This window comes from Neoarius graeffei, chromosome 2 (assembly GCF_027579695.1).
Source record: "Neoarius graeffei isolate fNeoGra1 chromosome 2, fNeoGra1.pri, whole genome shotgun sequence".
NCBI classification, from domain to species: domain Eukaryota; kingdom Metazoa; phylum Chordata; class Actinopteri; order Siluriformes; family Ariidae; genus Neoarius; species Neoarius graeffei.
In genome coordinates, this window is record NC_083570.1 from 75,186,855 (window position 1) to 75,206,513 (window position 19,659).

At 44.1% G+C, this 19,659-nt stretch overlaps 1 protein-coding gene across 2 annotated transcripts in view; it reads right to left on the reverse strand.

The window, feature by feature from the left end:
* ldlrad3 (low density lipoprotein receptor class A domain containing 3) overlaps nt 1–19,386 on the reverse strand; it is a 259,864-nt gene extending 240,478 nt beyond the window's left edge. For both annotated transcript variants that reach the window (XM_060914989.1, XM_060914988.1), the window contains exon 1: nt 19,205–19,386. In XM_060914989.1, the coding sequence (XP_060770972.1) occupies nt 19,205–19,256 (52 nt within the window). In that variant the 5' untranslated portion in view covers nt 19,257–19,386. The remainder of the gene's footprint in view (nt 1–19,204) is intronic.
* Between the last annotated feature and the right edge of the window lie 273 nt (nt 19,387–19,659).

Below are 19,659 nucleotides of genomic sequence, written 5' to 3' on the forward strand. Positions count from 1 at the left end.
TGTGAGTGTGAATGGTTGTCTGTGTCTATGTGTCAGCCCTGTGATGACCTGGCGACTTGTCCAGGGTGTACCCCGCCTTTCGCCCGTAGTCAGCTGGGATAGACTCCAGCTTGCCTGCGACCCTGTAGAACAGGATAAAGCGGCTAGAGATAATGAGATGAGACTTTGAGGCCACTGTATATTAAAGAATATAAAGTAATCAAGTCTCCATATACGATGAACATCGACTTGGCTGTTCCCTTGGGAGCAGAGTCTGAAAGGTGAATCAAGCGAGTTATGTTGCTGACTGGGGGATTTTTCATTCGTGGTATTAACTTTGTTCAACTCCCCATGCAGGTGTCATGCTGAGGGCAAAACTAACATCACCTTATTAAAACCAAACGACCAATTCAATCTCGCACATTTGCAAGTCTGAGCACTGAGCGTGCACATTTTACGCGATGCAGCGCACCAGCTTCAACAGACAATACGGTGTGCCTTTATTTACAATACGATTTACTTTCTCACTAAAAACAATATACACCTGACACCTCGAGTTTAGATCACCCCTTCCCGTCGTTACTGAGCCTTAAAATGGCTATGGCTTGTAGAATGTGGGGTTTCAGAGAACATGGAAGGGAAATTATAATAAAAGGCATTGCACTCTTCAAATTGAAATGCTAATACGAGCTCTGAGTAAACATCAATAGCAAAATGACTCTGGGCACATTCTCAAATTCGAGGAGAGGAGTGCAAACATTGGCATCCTTTAAAAGCTATTAGAGAAGTTCGGTGTCTTTGAACAGGCATCAAACATAAAACCGATCACCTTAAGGTCAGAAACATATTTTGAACACACAAAAAGCTTTTCACTTCTTTTATGGGAAACTCGCTGTGTCCTCGAGGCAAGTTTAATCCTGAACCCATACTGCGTACTATTCTTCAGGAATATTCTCAGCAAAGCTGCTTCTTTTTCGCACGAGAGATCAGTTACACTACACACCACTTTAATCTGGTGTTCAAATAGAAATGAGATCCAAACTAAATAGTCTGAATATTGATAACTACTTATCTTTCAGGCAAATGGCTTGGGAATATGTGACGGTATGTACGATGGTGCTAACCTGGATAAATTTCGGTTCGGTCAAGACAACGGGTTTGAATTTCACCATCCAGCCATGCTGATCGGACCCAATCAGACGCCACTCCATTCAATTCCAGACATCAGTGAAACTTAAAGCGATTAAAGGGTACCTGTAGTGAATTTTTATTACTAGCTATTTCAAAACATCACGTATGATACCAGTGGTTCCGTCATGTAACGTTCGTCATAAGCTCTTGTCAAGTACGCGCGAGTTTTAAGTCACTGCTCTGACAGTCAGGCATGATCAGCAACATGTTGCCTCCTTCAAGGGCTGTTCCGGCACCGGAAGTGATGCACAGTCGTTGGTTTGTCCGATTAGCTGGGCTGCAGTGGACTGGTCACTGACCCCGTGCTGCAAACACCAGTCTAAGATAATACATTATCAACCGATCTGCTCATAAGAAATAGAAGAAATATTTACACCTACTCGAGATGATCTTTGGCTGGATCGAGTCGAAGTAAAAAAGTATATAAATAAATGGCACCGTTCATCATCAGTGTCGCAGTTCTCAAGACTGAACCGAATCGCTGTCCTGAATCGTCCGAAGCGCATAAAATCCACATGCCATCTCGCAACAAGTTTTACCTCCAAATAGCCCAAACTATGTCATGTTTACGGTGGGCGTTCCCACTGCAAAAGAGAAACCAATCGAAGCCGAAAGAGTGAAAGTGATTTTCATGCTGTTAACGTCCCTGTGTCCAAAATCGCTCTCTCGTTTTCTACTCCCTATATAGGGAATTCTATATAAAAAGGACTATATAGTGAGCTCATTGGTAAAATTAAAAAACACTTTCGGACACAAGTCCGTCGCGCTGGTATTTACATCATTGCTGTCGCACGATTAAAACATGCCAGATCAGTCGGCTGGTGGGTTTTCAAAATAATAAATACATGCATGTATTTTTTTATAAATCCATATTATACTGCTCATATTTCCCACATTAATCAATACAAAGTACCTGCATCTTTCAGTTTTTTTTTAATCAAAACCGAATACTTTCTTCTTTGCCGCTGCCTTTTATTAAACCAAATTCGAGACTTTTAATTTGATTTCTTTCAGCATGACCGCAATGCATGATGGGATATATTGCTTGGTTAGTGACCAAGCAGTATATTGTACACTACTTTTCGTGATGCATTGTGGGATACTTTGCGTGCACTATATAGGGTGTAATAATCCTCACTATCGTTTCAGACAGCGCCACAAAATGGCGTACTCACTATATAGTGCCCTACTGTATATAATGAGTAGCGAGCAATTTCAGACACAGGGCATGGGAACAGTCTTTTATGAATGCGTAAGTGCGCACTCAGCCTGCCGACTCCGGTGTGACCGAGTAAGGTGACAAATTTTATCTCATCTCATTATCTCTAGCCGCTTTATCCTGTTCTACAGGGTCGCAGGCAAGCTGGAGCCTATCCCAGCTGACTACGGGCGAGAGGCGGGGTACACCCTGGACAAGTCGCCAGGTCATCACAGGGCTGACACATAGACACAGACAACCATTCACACTCACATTCACACCTACGGTCAATTTAGAGTCACCAGTTAACCTAACCTGCATGTCTTTGGACCGTGGGGGGAAACCGGAGCACCCAGAGGAAACCCACGCGGACACGGGGAGAACATGCAAACTCCACACAGAAAGGCCCTCGCCGGCCACGGGGCTCGAACCCGGACCTTCTTGCTGTGAGGCGACAGCGCTAACCACTACACCACCGTGCCGCCCGGTGACAAGTTTTATGTTTGATCTAATTTAGGTAATTTAAAAACTATAATATATTATTTGGCAGTGGGCACATAGGAAAGTGTAAAGCTTCTGTCAATATGTTTATCATGCTTGTATAAGAAAAAAAACCTTGAAGATATTTCTCTCAATACATGACCTACTCATTCTAAACCTGTCGAGCTTCACCAGCAAAGCTCTCGACCGCAAAGTACAATCAAATCTACTTGCACATAATGGCATGAAATAATAGATATGTGCCATAAAATAAATATCTATTACAAGTATTAGATCTATATTTATTCAACATGTTCTGAAGTTACTTGAGTGGGAATCTCGACCCACAGAACACTGCTTGTTTACTCGCACCCGATAACCCGGAATCAACGACTGTACGCCACTTCCAGCCGGCAATGGCTGCTCCCCGTGGTTCTGCCTCCGCGGGTAATTCACGGAATAAAATATTGTCCACAAAAGTGCTTTTACGGTGTTTTTTTGACTGAATGTGCGCGTCTTTTCTCTATAAGTAATATATGAAGCACGATTAATGTTGTAAGCATGACCAGTACCGGTACACTTTAACCAGGAAATTTTGAAATTATGGGGTTATGAAATATCACAATACATTAATACAAGATGTTCTAGATGAAAAAATTTAAGCAGACTTCAGCTTAACTAGACTGCTCTGAGAGCACTATATCCCCTGCTGGCAACTCTGCCATAACGCTGGTAGAATGCGACTGAATTGGACGAAATTACAATATGCGTATTACCGACATATAACAAAGAATCCTGTCAAGTTTCATGAAATTCCTCCAAAAATTGTGAGAGGAGCTGCGCACCCTTCTCAAGATGGACGGCTGGATGGACATCACCACGACATAATCCCCCATCGGGCCTTTTGGCCAACGGGGGATTTAAAAAAAAAAACACATGTTAAAGTTGTAACATCAGTCCACTGGGCCATTTCTCTGGGCGTGGCCATTCTGGATTAGCCAGATACATGGACGTATTAGGAGACGAAAATGCGGATAGCGCTGCGCGGTGCAGGATTCTGCACGTCTTCCTCATTCTGCCCTGAATCCAAGACGCTTGGCTTTGATGAGTGGCTTCATCAAGTAAAGCAAGAAAAAAACTTTACTCCTGGGAAAAAGCAGCAAATTGTGCAGTGAGCATTTTACAGAAGACTGTTTTGTGGAGGACTTGTATGAAAAAAAAATCACTGGGAAGACGTGAGACACGAGGCAGAAAAGACAGCTGAAGCCAGACGTGATCCCGACTTTGTTTCACCACAAAACACCGACACCGGGAGCACGACGGCACACCGTGTCACGCATCAAACGGATGGAAGATAAGCAGGTCAAAAAAAATAAACAGGCAATAAAGTAGCCGCTACTTTATTTTGATGCCTTTTTGAATACTGCATTGCCTTAATTTTTGTGGAGAAATGCAAACAAATTGATGGAGAAGTCACGCTAGATCATAATATTATACTAGAGTCTAGTATAGCATGCACTTGTTCACCTCTGCTGCGCTCATGGAAAATAACACCATCATGCACGATGGAGTTATAGGGAGGGAAAATAAAGTAATCTCATCGGGGGGCGGCACGGTGGTGTAGTGGTTAGCGCTGTCGCCTTACAGCAAGAAGGTCCGGGTTCGAGCCCCGTGGCCGGCGAGGGCCTTTCTGTGCGGAGTTTGCATGTTCTCCCCGTGTCCGCGTGGGTTTCCTCCAGGGGCTCCGGTTTCCCCCACAGTCCAAAGACATGCAGGTTAGGTTAACTGGTGGCTCTAAATTGAGCGTAGGTGTGAATGTGAGTGTGAATGGTTGTCTGTGTCTATGTGTCGGCCCTGTGATGACCTGGTGACTTGTCCAGGGTGTACCCCGCCTTTCGCCCGTAGTCAGCTGGGATAGGCTCCAGCTTGCCTGCAACCCTGTAGAACAGGATAAAGCGGCTAGAGATAATGAGATGAGATATCTCATCGCCCCCTACTGGATGCGTTCCAACCTCTATGGCAAAATGAATGGGAATATTTTTTCAAAAAATTACATTTCGGGTTACACTTCAAAGTTAATTCAATGGCTTCCATATGTTGTGCATGTCGGGCAGCTCTATCGATCCTGGTGATCATACTTTATTTTTTCCACCGATTTGAATTGTTCTGAATGTTTTTTAATAAGCTGATCAAAGGCTACACGGACCCGACGTCGTGTATGTGACGTCACCGCAAGTCTAGCGCCTTTCCAAATCTGTAGCAGGTAGCGGCCGGCGAGTAGCCTACATCAACATGCCGATTTGTATAGCGTGGTTGGCGGAGTATTTCTGTACCTATAAGAAATGAATCCCTCGTAGGGGTAACCATTACAGATCAGGGCATGTCGTCAACTGCCGCTATTTACAGGAAGAGCTGTCAGCACTCGTAAGAGCTAGTATGAAGAACAAAACTCATCAAGCCTACTGCTGACGTAATATGAGCGACTCTGACTAGACAGTTTGGTTGTCGTCCGTTTCTGACAGGTTAGGCGCAATTTTGATCTTTTAAAAGACAGCGAAATTTCACCTGATACTTTCACAGTTAGTAGATAATCCCAACATGTACAACATATTTTTTGGGGGTGGACAAGTTCCACGTCATAACTTCGTGGGATTTTTTTAAAAATCGGGTCTATGGGATTTTCAATAGTATGGCTCTCGGCTTAGGAACGCTACCACTAGGATCGCCATGTTTCACTTTCCCTCCCTATGGCGGCCTCCCTGACCAAAAAAAAAAAAAAAAAAGCCTCATCTATTTTCATCACTTTAGCGGTTATATCATTAAGAACAAATTCAACATGCAGCTTTTTTTTTTATAAAGGACAGACAAAGACCGACTTTTAGCTCAATTTGTTTATTTGTGAGATATTTTCTTTGAAACCCAAGATGGCTGACCTTCTACAATTACAACCTACTTTTAAATTTATAACTAAACACATCATTATGATGACTGAATTGTGGAACATTTATAAATCACTCAATAAAAAGATACTTCTTTGTATGGATGGCCTTGAGTAATTATATCTTGAAATCTTGATTACCACAACACATCTATATGGGATTTGCTGGGTTTTTTTTTTGACAATTTAATTGGTATATCACACACCTTTAGCTGCCTCTGGTATACAGTTACACCAGGGGAAATACAGCTCGATTCAAGTCCAGTGTTGCAGAGCATGCACTAATAACTAACAACATGATGACAAAGATTTTCCATGTCACTAAAAGTGTACAGTTAGGCCACACGGTCTCATTTGGCAAACGTAATGCTGATACGATTCTTAATATAGCTACTAAGTGATCTCAGGATTAACTGACAGAAGTGTGGAAATGACCTTGAACAGACTTACAGCAAGAAATAAACTGAGCCGCTGCAGTAACCGATCCGGAGCCCTTAAAGTGCCATTCCACCATTGGATGTATTTTTTTGGCATAAAATACAATATATTTTATGACAACATGACTAGACAGAGAAATCTTTTAGCTTCAAAATGATATATCAAACATACTTTTTTGACAATGACAAGTATATTAATTTTGCGACCAAAGTCACCTACCCTTTTAATTTCCGCGCGGTAGTGAAACGTGATGTCATCGGCAGGTTCCCCTTCTTGTTTATCAGCAATGATTATCAGCAATGGTGGATAGAACGCGATTGTCAGCTTCGGAAAAGAAGCGAAGTAAAACAGCAAGTGATGCCCAAAGGAGACGGTCGATGGTGAATATCGGCACAGCAATCGACAAGTGGAAATCGCATTCTATCCGCCATTGCTGATAATCTGTGCCACATCACACGTGACGTGGTACACAAGAAGGGGAACCTGCCGATGACATCACATTTCACTACCGCGCGGAAATTAAAAGGGTAGGTGACTTTGGTCGCAAAATTAATATACTTGTCGTTGTCAAAAAATTATGTTTGATATATCATTTTGAAGCTAAAAGATTTCTCTGTCTAGTCATGTTGTCATAAAATATATTGTATTTTATGCCAAAGAATACATCCAATGGTGGAATGGCACTTTAACTCTGTTCAGGATCAGAATTCCTTTATTTCGCCAAGCGAGTTATAGATGTTATCCAGGTTACTGCTGGGCCAAAAAAGTTTGGCAGTTGGATTTAAAGAAGTAAATACTTTCGAGTCGCCTATTTGATTGGATAATTACGGCAGTGATTAATATGTTTCATCCATCCAGCCGTAATCGCTTATCCTGTACAGGGTCGCAGGCAAGCTGGAGCCGATCCCAGCTGACTACGGGCGAAAGGCGGGGTACACCCTGGACAAGTTGCCAGGTCATCACAGGGCTGACACATAGACACAGACAACCATTCACACTCACATTCACACCTACGCTCAATTTAGAGTCACCAGTTAACCTAACCTGCATGTCTTTGGACTGTGGGGGAAACCGGAGCACCCGGAGGAAACCCACGCAGACTCCACACAGAAAGGCCCTCGTCAACCACTGGGCTCAAACCCACAACCTTCTTGCTGTGAGGTGACAGTGCTCACCACTACACCACCGTGCTGCCTTAATATGTTTCAGCAGAGAACAATTCTTTTAACCCGAACTGATGCATCTAATTTCTTAAACAACAGTGTCAGAAGATGTATCCCGTGGTCATGGGTTTTTTCATCGAGCAAAGAATATAACAACAAAGGAGATTGAAGAAATGACTGGAACTGGGTCAAGAACTGTCCAGTGCATTATTAAAACCTGTCAAGTTTGTAGAAGAAATGTGGTCGGGAAAAAATATATATATATATAAATAAATCTTGACTGATTGTGATCAGAGATAACCCGGCTTGGTCAAGTCATAAAAAATTGACAGCAGAATGTTTAAAGGGGAACTGAAGTCATTTTTAAACGTGCTTTATTTCTTAATGTGTTATTCCATTCCGTTTTCGGTTTTAGTAACCTTATATCATGACTCGTATTGGCAACTAACTACAATTAAATATTATACTTATCGGCCTATTTGGTTTTTAGCCATGTTGAATTTAGTTCGTTTGGTCCACGGCAGGCGTCGCTTATCCGCGCGATCTTCACGAGACTTGTGCGAGACTTCAAAGCGTGACGTGTCAGCCAGGTGTCAGTGCCGCCATTTTGAAAACTGTTTTCCAAACGAAATGTTGCACAAAAACGAGTTTAAATGACGATTACTGCCTACTTTTTCAAACTTTCCTGATTTGCTATCAAAGCAAACAAAACTTCCGGCTTGATTACGTCAGCATTCGAAAAAGGGCGCGCGCGTCTTTTGACAACGTTGGCAGATGTCGGTCACTTTGATTTCCGCTCTACGTTTTACTTCCGTCCTACGATGTCTCGCACAGGTCTTGACGAATCTCGTTTACGGCCGTTGCTGTGACATATGGACTGATATATTACAGAGCATATTTCAAACACTCATAACTTGCTATAGCAGCGACAAAATAGCGATCAAAGATGCATTCCTATATTTAATAAAATGAGAGAAATAGAATTATGATAAAAACAATTTGCCTTCAGTTCTCCTTTAATAGTGAAATTAAGAGCATTGCCACACTCGCAGTATGATGAACTCACAGTATTGGGACTAAACAGCTGTGTGGCCATAAGAAAGCCACATGTTCGTGAAACTAATCAGGAGAAAACACTTCAATTTGCTAGGGAGCATAAAGATCAGACTCTAGAGCAATGGAAAAAGGTCATGTGGTTTGATGAGTCCAGATTTACCCTGTTCCTGAGTGATGGGTGTGTCAGGGTAAGAAGGGAAGCACATGAAGCGATGCATCCATTATGCATAGTGGCCACTGTACAAGCCTCTGGAGCCAGTGTTACAGTATGATCTGGGGTTGCTTCAGTTGATCAGGTCGAGGCTCAGCAACGTTATGGGGCAATAAAATGAAGTCAGCTGATGACCTGAATGTACTGAATGACCAGGGTATCACATCAATGGATTTTTTCTTCCCTGATGGCACGGATATAAAATTAGGGCTCGAATTGTGAGTGTGTGCTTCAAGAAGCGTGAAGAATCATTTTCACACATGAATTGGCCACCACACAGTCCCGACCTTAACCCCGCTGAAAGTCTTAGGAACGTGCTGGAGAAGATTTTACAGAGTGGCTCGATGACCAGGTAAATTGTGAGAGAGTGGTTAACCCAGTGACCCTAACCCACAACTACATCATCACTTGTTTAGCGCAATGCATTATGGGCGATACCCGGGGTCAGCTCCGCCATATTGTTTACTTTCGCCTTTGTTAAACACTGCATCGTTCTGTGTAACCAGTTTTAACCGTGCTGCCTAAAGTGAATTGCTGTGTGCCTTACTGTGTCTCCACAGCAAAGAGAACACCTCATTTGAGCTTTTATCGAAATGGACAAGTGTTTGTAGCTTACATTTCTCTGGTGGGAAAAAGACGTACTTAAACTGTGACTCAGCAATATTTCCATGATCTGCAGAATGGCCTTCGGTTATAGAAGATTATAACAATCAACACTGTTCATCATCTGAAACTAGCGATATTCCAAAGCCTGTAAAACACAGAAGCATTCTTCGGCCTTTGCCTCTCAACGTGCCAAAGCACTCGGCAGCCGAACGAGCCTGTCGGACCGATAAACCTCCCAAACCATGAAGGGTTCTCTTTCGGGTATGTATAATGTTCAGTGTACCTCACTAGCTAGCGCTCAAATTAAGTGGTCTCGCAGTCTCGCCGCGACAGTTATTTCCTCTGTGCGAGAGTTGTTCAGAAAGTCAGGTTGCCCCGCGCGCAACTTGATTTTTGGGGCATACAAAACGATCCCTTTACAAGCGGCGTGGCACGGGCTTTAATATATGCCAGCTGAAATAAACAGCGGGTTGATTGATGACGTCCCGCCTGTGTGGCGCACGTGAGCGGCGCCTTAGTGACCAAGCTAGCATATATTAAAGCCCGTGCCACGCCGCTTGTAAAGGGATCGTTTTGTATGCCCCAAAAATCAAGTTGCGCGCGGGGCAACCTGACTTTCTGAACAACTCTCGCACAGAGGAAATAACTGTCGCGGCGAGACTGCGAGACCACTTAATTCGAGCGCTGGCTAGCGGCATTTATACTGAACATGGCATGGCAGATCAGCGGGTTTCCAAAGTTTTTTTTTAATGTTTCCTGATATGAAGTTTTATTTAAAATAATCACTCGTTTATAAATGTTCTGATGCTGTTCATCTGGGCCCGGGATCACGAAGCAATCTTCGACTTAATATAACTTCGCCATGAACACTATAGACGTTACAGCCAATTTCAGAGAGGCTACATACAATTCCCGATATTCTGATAGATTTGTTTTCTCGATAAAGTTTAGCTGGTGCAATATACGTCCTCAGAAATGAGACATTCTGAGATTTGATGTCGTTGTTGTACAGTGCGGCAGACTCGGTCTAGAGGCTCTTACCTTTTCACCAAGCTTGATTTGGATTCCGATTTTCCTGCTGTAAACCCTCGACATGTTATCCACCTCTTTGAATCATCAATTTCATTGCCTTCCACGACAGAGCACGGCAAAAATCGCTCCGCTCACGTAAAATTAATCCATTATATCTCTGCACTACCGACCCCGGCTATCCCCCACAATGCATTGCGGTAAACGAGTGATGACACAGTCATGCTTGGGGGCTATTACAGTGTGGGCATGCACTTGTCTGGGGTTTATGGGAAGAAGCATCAGTCTAGCTGTGTGGAACTAGATGGGTGACCTCCATTCTCGGCCTCTATCGCCTTTGTCTAGAGGTCTACCACCAAATGCGTTCAGTTCCTAGCCTGGCAAGCCAGACTAAATGTGAATATTTAGTCTGGTCTCGGTCGTAGACATTTGCAAAGGGTGTGGGTAGGAACAACCCGTTGTCTTTCAAACTGTCTCTGTGCGTATAGGCCAACGCTCTGACCAATCAGCGCAACAGTGACTGTGACGTAGTCAGAGCGACAGAAAGCAGTGGGGGAGCCAGCTGGTAGATCAGACTTTTGCCATAGCCGGTCGGCAAAACAGCGAAAACGTCCTTCTTGAAAAGGAATGAGCGGAGAGCCTCTTCCTGCTCATGTTTCAACGAAAACTCCAAGTCTAATTCTTCTAAAACTGATTCCAAAGCGGAGTCAAACGCGTGCTGTTCACTACCCATAGCCATCTTTCCTGTTGTGCTTTCTCCAGCGTCGCGCAGCTTTGTCGTCACTCCTGCAAAAGCCCGCCCAAAGAATCCAAACAAAAACCTTGCGTTGTGATTGGCGGGCACGATTTGATGCCCGGGGTGTGTTGTTGATATGGTCCGAGGCTAGACCCACTCGTAGGCAAAAATATTTTTGGCCGCTAGGCGGGTGGGTCTAGTTTACTAGGCTATTCAGTTCCTATTCAGACTGATCCTCCTGAAGAGACTGTATGTGTTTACATGTACACTAATAACCTGATCTCTGTAGTTATCAGATTACTCCGGTGATCATGTAAACACGACTCTACAATCCCTTAAATCAGAGTTAAGCTGGTAACAGATGACCATAAAGCTGATAATTACCAGTTAGTGCATGTATACAGCTAATCTGATATCACCATCATCTTTCCTGCAGGAAATGTGAAGATTAAACTCACTACTGTCTCAAAAAAACCCAGACAGCTTGAAGTGCAGTGTTATATGCCATTTGCCACTGTAAACAATCCCGAGTAAGTATTGAATGATGAAGTGATCAAGCAAGACTCGAACTGGATTAGATTCCTATAATGGCACACCTCTTCTTATAAATACACATTTATCCATTTATAGTTATATTTAAAATTGTCCAAGGTCCACAAGAAAGTTTGCTCCTTACAGTACAGCAGCTGTTAAAAGCGCCGACATTGGAGACACAGATCACAATTACATATGCTTTTTAATTTGTCCCTGTGCACGTAGGTACTATAGAAAGAAAAACAACAAGCACATTAATATATACTTAAACCTTGCAGCCAGACCTACTTTCAGAGCTGTTCATCTCATCTCATCATCTGTAGCCGCTTTATCTTGTCCTACAGGGGTCGCAGGCAAGCTGGAGCCTATCCCAGCTGACTACGGGCGAAAGGCGGGGTACACCCTGGACAAGTCGCCAGGTCATCACAGGGCTGACACATAGACACAGACAACCATTCACACTCACATTCACACCTACGCTCAATTTAGAGTCACCAGTTAACCTAACCTGCATGTCTTTGGACTGTGGGGGAAACCGGAGCACCCGGAGGAAACCCACGCGGACACGGGGAGAACATGCAAACTCCACACAGAAAGGCCGTCGCCGGCCACGGGGCTCGAACCTGGACCTTCTTGTTGTGAGGCGACAGCGCTAACCACTACACCACCATGCCGCCCTTTCAGAGCTGTTGTTAGAGAAAATTAAAGAACAACATCTGGCCAATCAGAAAATAGAATTCAACAGAGCTGTGGTTTCTCTAATAGCATCATTACTACTACTACTACTACTACTAATAATAATAATAATAATAACAACAACAGTAGCACAACTAATAATATACACCTCCGTGTTCTCCACGGGCGCTTTTAAAAGTGGCGCACCGCCACATTATAATTCTGGCCCGCCACCCTTCCCTTGGCCAAAAAACAAACAAACAAACAAACAAACAAACAAACAAACAAAACGTAACTTCATCAGTATACACCAAATAAATTGTAAAGCATTTGCTTGATTATAATTTTGTAACTATTTAACATGCAGAAGACCATTAAACGAATGCATACGGGGCTACCTGAAGTGGCCACGCGATTGCAATAGAAAACCATCCAGCCGGCTGCATACAGATGGTGACCCAGAGCTCTGCAGATTGAGGTCTATCCCTGCATTACACTACACCGCACCACATTACACTATACTGACACATAGTAACGTTGGAAGCTACAAGCTGCAGCTAGCCAGCAGCTATTGGCCCTTTTCCACTACCCTTTTTCAGCTCACTTCAGCCCGACACGGCTCGCGTTTTGACTACCTCAGAGCAGCACGACTCAGCTCACTTCAGCCCTACTCAGCACCCAAAACTCGCACGGTTTTGGAGTGGGGCTGAAGCGAGCCAAACCGAGCTGAGTGGGGCTAGGGGCATGAGGAGACACTCCCCTGTGCACTGATTGGTGAGGAGGAGTGTCCTCACACGCCCACACACAGAGCACGCTGGGATCTGTAAACACCATAAACCCGGAAGAAGAAGAATTACGAATTACGAGAATTTCTGAAGCCTTATGCGCCTCGCCTCATCTATACGCTCTTGCCAGTATCTGTTGGCGTTGTCGGTGACAACAAGCCACAGCACCAAGACCAGCAACACTAACGACTCCATGTCCTCCATGTTTATTGTTTACTATCCGGGTCGTGAGACTACCGCTTAAAAGATCACCGATGTCACTGTTTGCGCCGCCTAACGACATCACGTGACGTCCACCCACTTTCGCTAACTCCACCCAATGTGTCCACCCACTTCCAGCCAGCATGGTTCAGCGCGGTTGTAGTCAAAATGCAACTCCAACAGCCCCACTCAGCTCGACTCAGCCCAACTCAGCCGCGTTGGTAGTGGAAAAGCGGCATAAATAACTTTTCGGGTGCACACGCAGGTTGCTTGTAGCGTTATTGTGCAATGGTTACGCTTATCTATCGTCTTTTCTGACCATACACTGTTACAGTAATCATTAGTGCTGTCAAAAATGTCGCGTTATTAACGCGTTAACTTGACTCAATTTTAACGGCGATAATTTTTTTATCGCGAGATTAACGCTCTGTGACATGATGCCACGCCCCGCACAGCCAGAGTCCTCTGCCCTCCCCCGAAGAGCCACGGTGCTCCGATCGTTTTCCCATCGGCGGCTCCAGCCCCACTTTGCAGTGACTGTGACAAGACGTGTTATGCTCTGCAATAAAAAAAATAAAAAAAAAACATTGGTACAACCAGTGTTCGAACTATGCCGATATTTTCAAGGGGTCCTTTTTTTTTTCCCTTGGGGGGTGCTTGCACTTGTCTCAGAGCGCGGATCTCCGATCGTGCGCTCACTTCGGATATGCAAATGCTTCCCGTTACACACGATTGCTATGTCAATAAACATCATTTTGCCAATATTTTAGAGACCCCCCAACATTTCCCAAATCATGTTTTCAAGGGATCTCATGTCTGTTTCAGGGGATCTCGGATCCCCCGAGTACCCCCGTAGTTCGAACGGTGAGCAAGCCCATTCACTTTTTTATGCTGATAAGAGAATTACAATGGTTTTTCATGTGACAAAAATGTGCGATTAAATTGCGATTAATCGCGAGTTAACTATGACAGTCGCGACATTAATCGCGATTAAATATTTTAATTGCTTGACAGCACTAGTAATCATATAACAGCACACACACAAGTCAAGTACAGGTCTTTTATTTTACGTATCTGTGATTGTGTAGGCGAGAGCTGCATTTTCCCGTTGCTTCCCTGTGGTTGTTTATTGCAGGACTTCCGGGTTCCTGGATCAAAGGACCCGAACTACGGAGGCCGGGGTGGCTTTGTAGTGCCAGTCTCGGGCACGTGCACCAGCTCGTGCATGGATTGGAGTGGTTTCACCCAATTAACATTTAATTATGTGTATTGTACAAAATGCATGCATTTATTGTAATTGGGTATTTTGTTTATGCATGGAAGTTCATTTATTTTTCACACACATACCCCTTTTCCACCACATCAGTTCCAGGGCTGGTTCAGGGCTGGTGCTGGTGCTGGTTCACAACTCGTTCAACTTGCGAGCCAGCTGAGAACCAGTTTGCTTTTCCATAGCTCACGGTGCTAAGGGGAGCCACGTCATTACGTCGCTACGTTTGCATAAACCTTGGCACGAATATCGAAGCAAAAACAACACGGAAGAAGCAGCAGCAACAACAACAATAATAATGGATGACGTCGCGTTTATACAGCTGCTACTTCTCGTCGCTTAAAAATGGCGATCTTTCGTGGTCTTGTTATTGTTGTTGGTCTTAACAACTCCGCCCCCCCCCCCCCCCCGCTGACGTAAGCGCTTCTTTCCTCTGGCCCAGCAGAGAGTTGGTGCTAGCCTGGAACCGGTTTTTATGGCCCCAGAGCCAGTTCTTTGTCAGTGGAAACAGAAAACCCGGTTCCAAACTAAGCACTGGCCCCGAACCAGCCCTGGAACTGCTTTGGTGGAAAAGGGGCAACAGAAAAAAATATAATTAATTCAGGGATGCGCAACAGGCGCATCAGTCTCAACTGAAATGTCAAATGAGTCTCACATTGACAATAAAGATGATATGTACAGTAAGAATGTGTTAATTTTTTGTAAAATTATTTTAACAATGATTTCCTATTTCCTATCCATTTATTGGCCAGTTTCACTGTCAAAAAAGCCCAAAGTCCGTCAGCTTCGTCCCCCAGACCCCCGCCACCACGTTTTATTTTTGAAAAGTGGAGAACCCTGCATCTGATCATTGACTGACTCGCTGGCAAAATCTGTTTCTCCCTCTTTTTTCATTTAGTTTTGCAATGACCGTTTTCACGTGTTTTTACATAATCCTGAGTGAGGAGTCGGATCAGTTATGTTCGATGTGGATAAGAAACGAAGTCTGTATTAAGAGGAATCTTCACAAACGGAATCTTTGAGCATCTTGCTCTTCAAAACATTGCAGAGAGTACGTCTGGATATTAACAGGACTGCCTAATGTCTCTGTGCAACAGACATGCAGCTCTGGATGAAAATGGATTTTTGGTGTTTGAAACCATATTCAATTACAACTATCTGAGGGATAGATGTTTTTCAAGACATATGGGATGCTGCTCGTCACTTAGCTGGCTCGAATCACACATCTGTTGCTAACTCCCAACAAAGAAAATTCTCCGACTATGAAAACAAGACCGCACACAACTTGGCACACATTTAGGTTTAATTTTTTTTTTTTTAAATATTCACAAAAGAGCAATTCAGGTAGAAAAAAAAAGCCTGTGACTGTTGAAAGTTTGATGTAAACACTTAAAAAAAAAAAAACATCCACTACCCCAAAGGGGTTCCTCAGTTTGTGCTCCTGCTGGAGTCTGTAAATGTTCTATGTGGATCCCGGAGGCAACCCATTCAGACAGGCTTCCAAGCCTTTAAAATACCTGTTTAAAAAACTGGAAACGTTAATCATCCACAGAAGCAGTGAAGAACTCATTTTCCTCCTGAGTGTACTTCTACATTTCTTACAGTGGATATAAAAAGTGTACACACCCCGTTAAAATGATTTTTTTTTTTACATCAGAAAAACCTGAGACCACGATAAATAATTTCCAAACTTTTCCCACCTTTAATGTGACCTATAACCTGTACAATTCAGTTGAAAAACAAATCTGTTAGGGGGAAAACATAAAAAATAAAAAAAAACCTACAATAAGCTGGTTGCATAAGTGTACACACCCTTAAACTAATACTTTGTTGAAGCACCTTTTGATTTAATTACAGCATTCAGTCTTTTTGGGTCAGAGTCTATCAGCCTGCCACATCTAGACATGGCAATATTTATCCACTCTTCCTTGCAAAAGCGCTCCGAATCTGTCAGATTGGAAGGGCATCTCTTGTGCCCAGCCCTCTTCAGGTCACCCCACAGATTTTCAATTGGATTTAGGTCTGGGCTCTGGCTGGGCCATTCCAAAACTTTTTGGGGTCATTGTCATGCTGAAAGATGAAATTCATCTTTCTAGCAGACACCTGAAGGTTTTGGGCCAAAATTGACTGGTATTTAGAAATGTTCATAATTCCCTCCACCTTAAAGCCCCTGTTCCAGCTGAAGAAAAACAACCCCAAAACATGATGCTGCCACCACCATGCTTCACTGTGGGTATGGGGTTCTTTTAGTGATGCGCAGTGTTGTTTTTGCACCAAACATACCTTTTGGAATTATGGCCAAAAAGTTCAACCTTGGTTTCATCAGACCATAACACATTTTCCCACATGCTTTTGGGAAGAGTTGATGTATTTTTTTTTTTGTAAAATTTAGCTGGGCCTGGATGTTTTTCTTTGACCCTACCTCATAGTCCAGACATATGGAGAATATGGGAGATTGTTGTCACATGTAGTACACAACCAGTACTTGCCAGAAATTCCTGCAGCTCCTTCAGTGTTGCTGTCGGCCTCTTGGCAGCCTCCCTGACCAGTTTTCGTCTTGTCATCAATTTTGGAGGGACGTCCAGTTCTCGGTAATGTCACTGTTGTCCCATATTTTTTCCACTTCTTGATGACTGTCTTCACTGTACTCCATGGTATATCTAATACCATGGAAAGTTTTTTATACCCTTCTCCTGACTGATACCTTTCAACAGTGAGTTCCCTTTGATGCTTTGTAAGCTCTCTGCGAACCCTGGCTTTTGCTGGAGGATGAGACTGAGTAAATATCTGAACTCTGTTTGAGGTTAATCAGAGTCATTTTAATTGATGGCAGGTATGAACCCCAAAAGACTGAATACTGTTATTAAATCAAAAGGTGCTTCAACAAGGTATTAGTTTAAGGGTGTGCACACTTATGCAACTAGCTTATTGTACGTACTTTGTTTTTTTTCCCCCGAACAGATTTGTTTTTTTTCCTTAATTGAAATGTACAGGGCGGCACGGTGGTGTAGTGGTTAGCGCTGTCGCCTCACAGCAAGAAGGTCCTGGGTTCGAGCCCCGGGGCCGGCGAGGGCCTTTCTGTGTGGAGTTTGCATGTTCTCCCGTGTCCGCGTGGGTTTCCTCCGGGTGCTCCGGTTTCCCCCACAGTCCAAAGACATGCAGGTTAGGTTAACTGGTGACTCTAAATTGACCGTAGGTGTGAATGTGAGTGGTTGTCTGTGTCTATGTGTCAGCCCTGTGATGACCTGGTGACTTGTCCAGGGTGTACCCCGCCTTTCGCCCGTAGTCAGCTGGGATAGGCTCCAGCTCGCCTGCGACCCTGTAGAACTATGGAATCCAATTTTGTGCCAAAATGTTCATACAATACTTTTGAAATATCAAACAAAAACGACAAATCAAAATACAAAAAAAAAGTCAATTTTTTTAGACTGGCAAACAAATTATTCGTGTAATCGTGCAAAATATCAGTCTATTACTCTTCAGAAACCTTTTATTTTTGTTCCGCGTCTTTCTCAGTTTTGTTTGACGTAATTTATTTTGGTTGCGATTCCAGCTCTCTCGTTTGCGCTCCCTGACTTTTTGCTTGCAGTTTTGGCACAAACTTGACGTGTGGGCGGGCTGTCCAGGAATGCATTCCCATTGGCTAACTTGTGTTTGACTGACAGCTACGCTCAGCCGTTCCCTACTCGGATTCTGGCGGACTGTTTGACAAGTGACCGATCCATTGACGGTAAACAAGGATCGAGTGGACTTCAGTGGCGACTATGATACTGAATTAATTCAACAAAGTGTAAGTGCGGGACAAATGTGCTGTATGTGTTGCAGTAGTACAAAATCCGAGTAGGCAATGGCCGCAACAGCCTCCGGGGGAATGGCTGAGTGTAGCTGTCAGTCAAACACAAGTTACCCAATGGGAATGCATTCCTGGACAGCCCGCCCACACGTGACGTTTGTGCCAAAACTGCAAGCGAAAAGTCAGGGAGCGCAAACGAGAAAGCTGGAATCGCAACCAAAATAAATTACGTCAAACAAAACTGAGAAAGACGCGGGACAAAAATAAAAGGTTTCTGAAGAGTAACAGACTGATATTTTGCACGACTACACGAATAATTTGTTTGCCGGTCTAAAAAAATTGACTTTTTGATTTGTCGTTTTTGTTTGATATTTCAAAAGTATTGTATGAACATTTTGGCACAAAATTGATTCCATATAGAACAGGATAAAGCGGCTAGAGAGAATGAGATGAGACTTGGGTAGTAAATATCGTCCAACGTGATCGTGCCTGCAAATATCGCGATATTCTTTCCTGCGCTCGAGCTCCTTTCTCCATGCCAACACATCCTTACACACATCTGCGCCCTTTAAACCGCAGCCGAGCCCGGGCTGCGCACACTGGTGCTCTATTCCCCGCAGCAGCGCAAACTTTTCAAGCCCTGAAACTGTTCTCGACTCGCATTCCTGCAGCTTCACCAACAGCTTATGACTCCCAGAAGTAGTGAAACAGCGGCGTTAGCGGTCACCACCTTCAGCCGCCGCCGCGCTCTGCTCTGCTCTGCGGGCTTTAACCGAGACGCGCTGCAGGAGTTTCTCTCTCTCTCTCTCTCTCTCTCTCTCTGCGCGCATGTTTTCAGCCAGTGATTCCTGTTTTAACGCGACAGTGCAGAAGAAGAAGAAGTTGTTCACTCCGCCAGCCCGTGTGGCCTCTGAAACTTACCGACCGAGCTGGTGCCCGTTCCCGACCCGAGCAGGAGGTACCAGACCCACATCCTACTTCCTGTTTCGGCCGGCCCGTGCTTCACCCCGCCGCCAAACACTCCGGGGTGCTTTTGCAAAAGTTCCTCGGTTTCCAGCAGCGTCTCAGAGACTCGCGAGTCCCGCAGCTTGTTCGTTTTTTTTTTTTCCCCCGAAGGGTGAGTTAGCGGGCAGGAGGGGCTCTTTCAGTGGGCCAGGGGGCGGGGTGGAACCAGAGTAGGAGGAGCTTAGACAAAAAGACTGGGTGGGCAGACCGGATTCCTATCATAGGGCATCTATTATACATCTATCTTCTACATTGTAGAACAATACAAAAAAAAGTGATAAAAACCAAAATATATATTTCATATCGGGCTGCAGGCAGCACGGTGGTGTCGTGGTTAGCGCTGTCGCCTCACAGCAAGAAGGTCCAGGTTC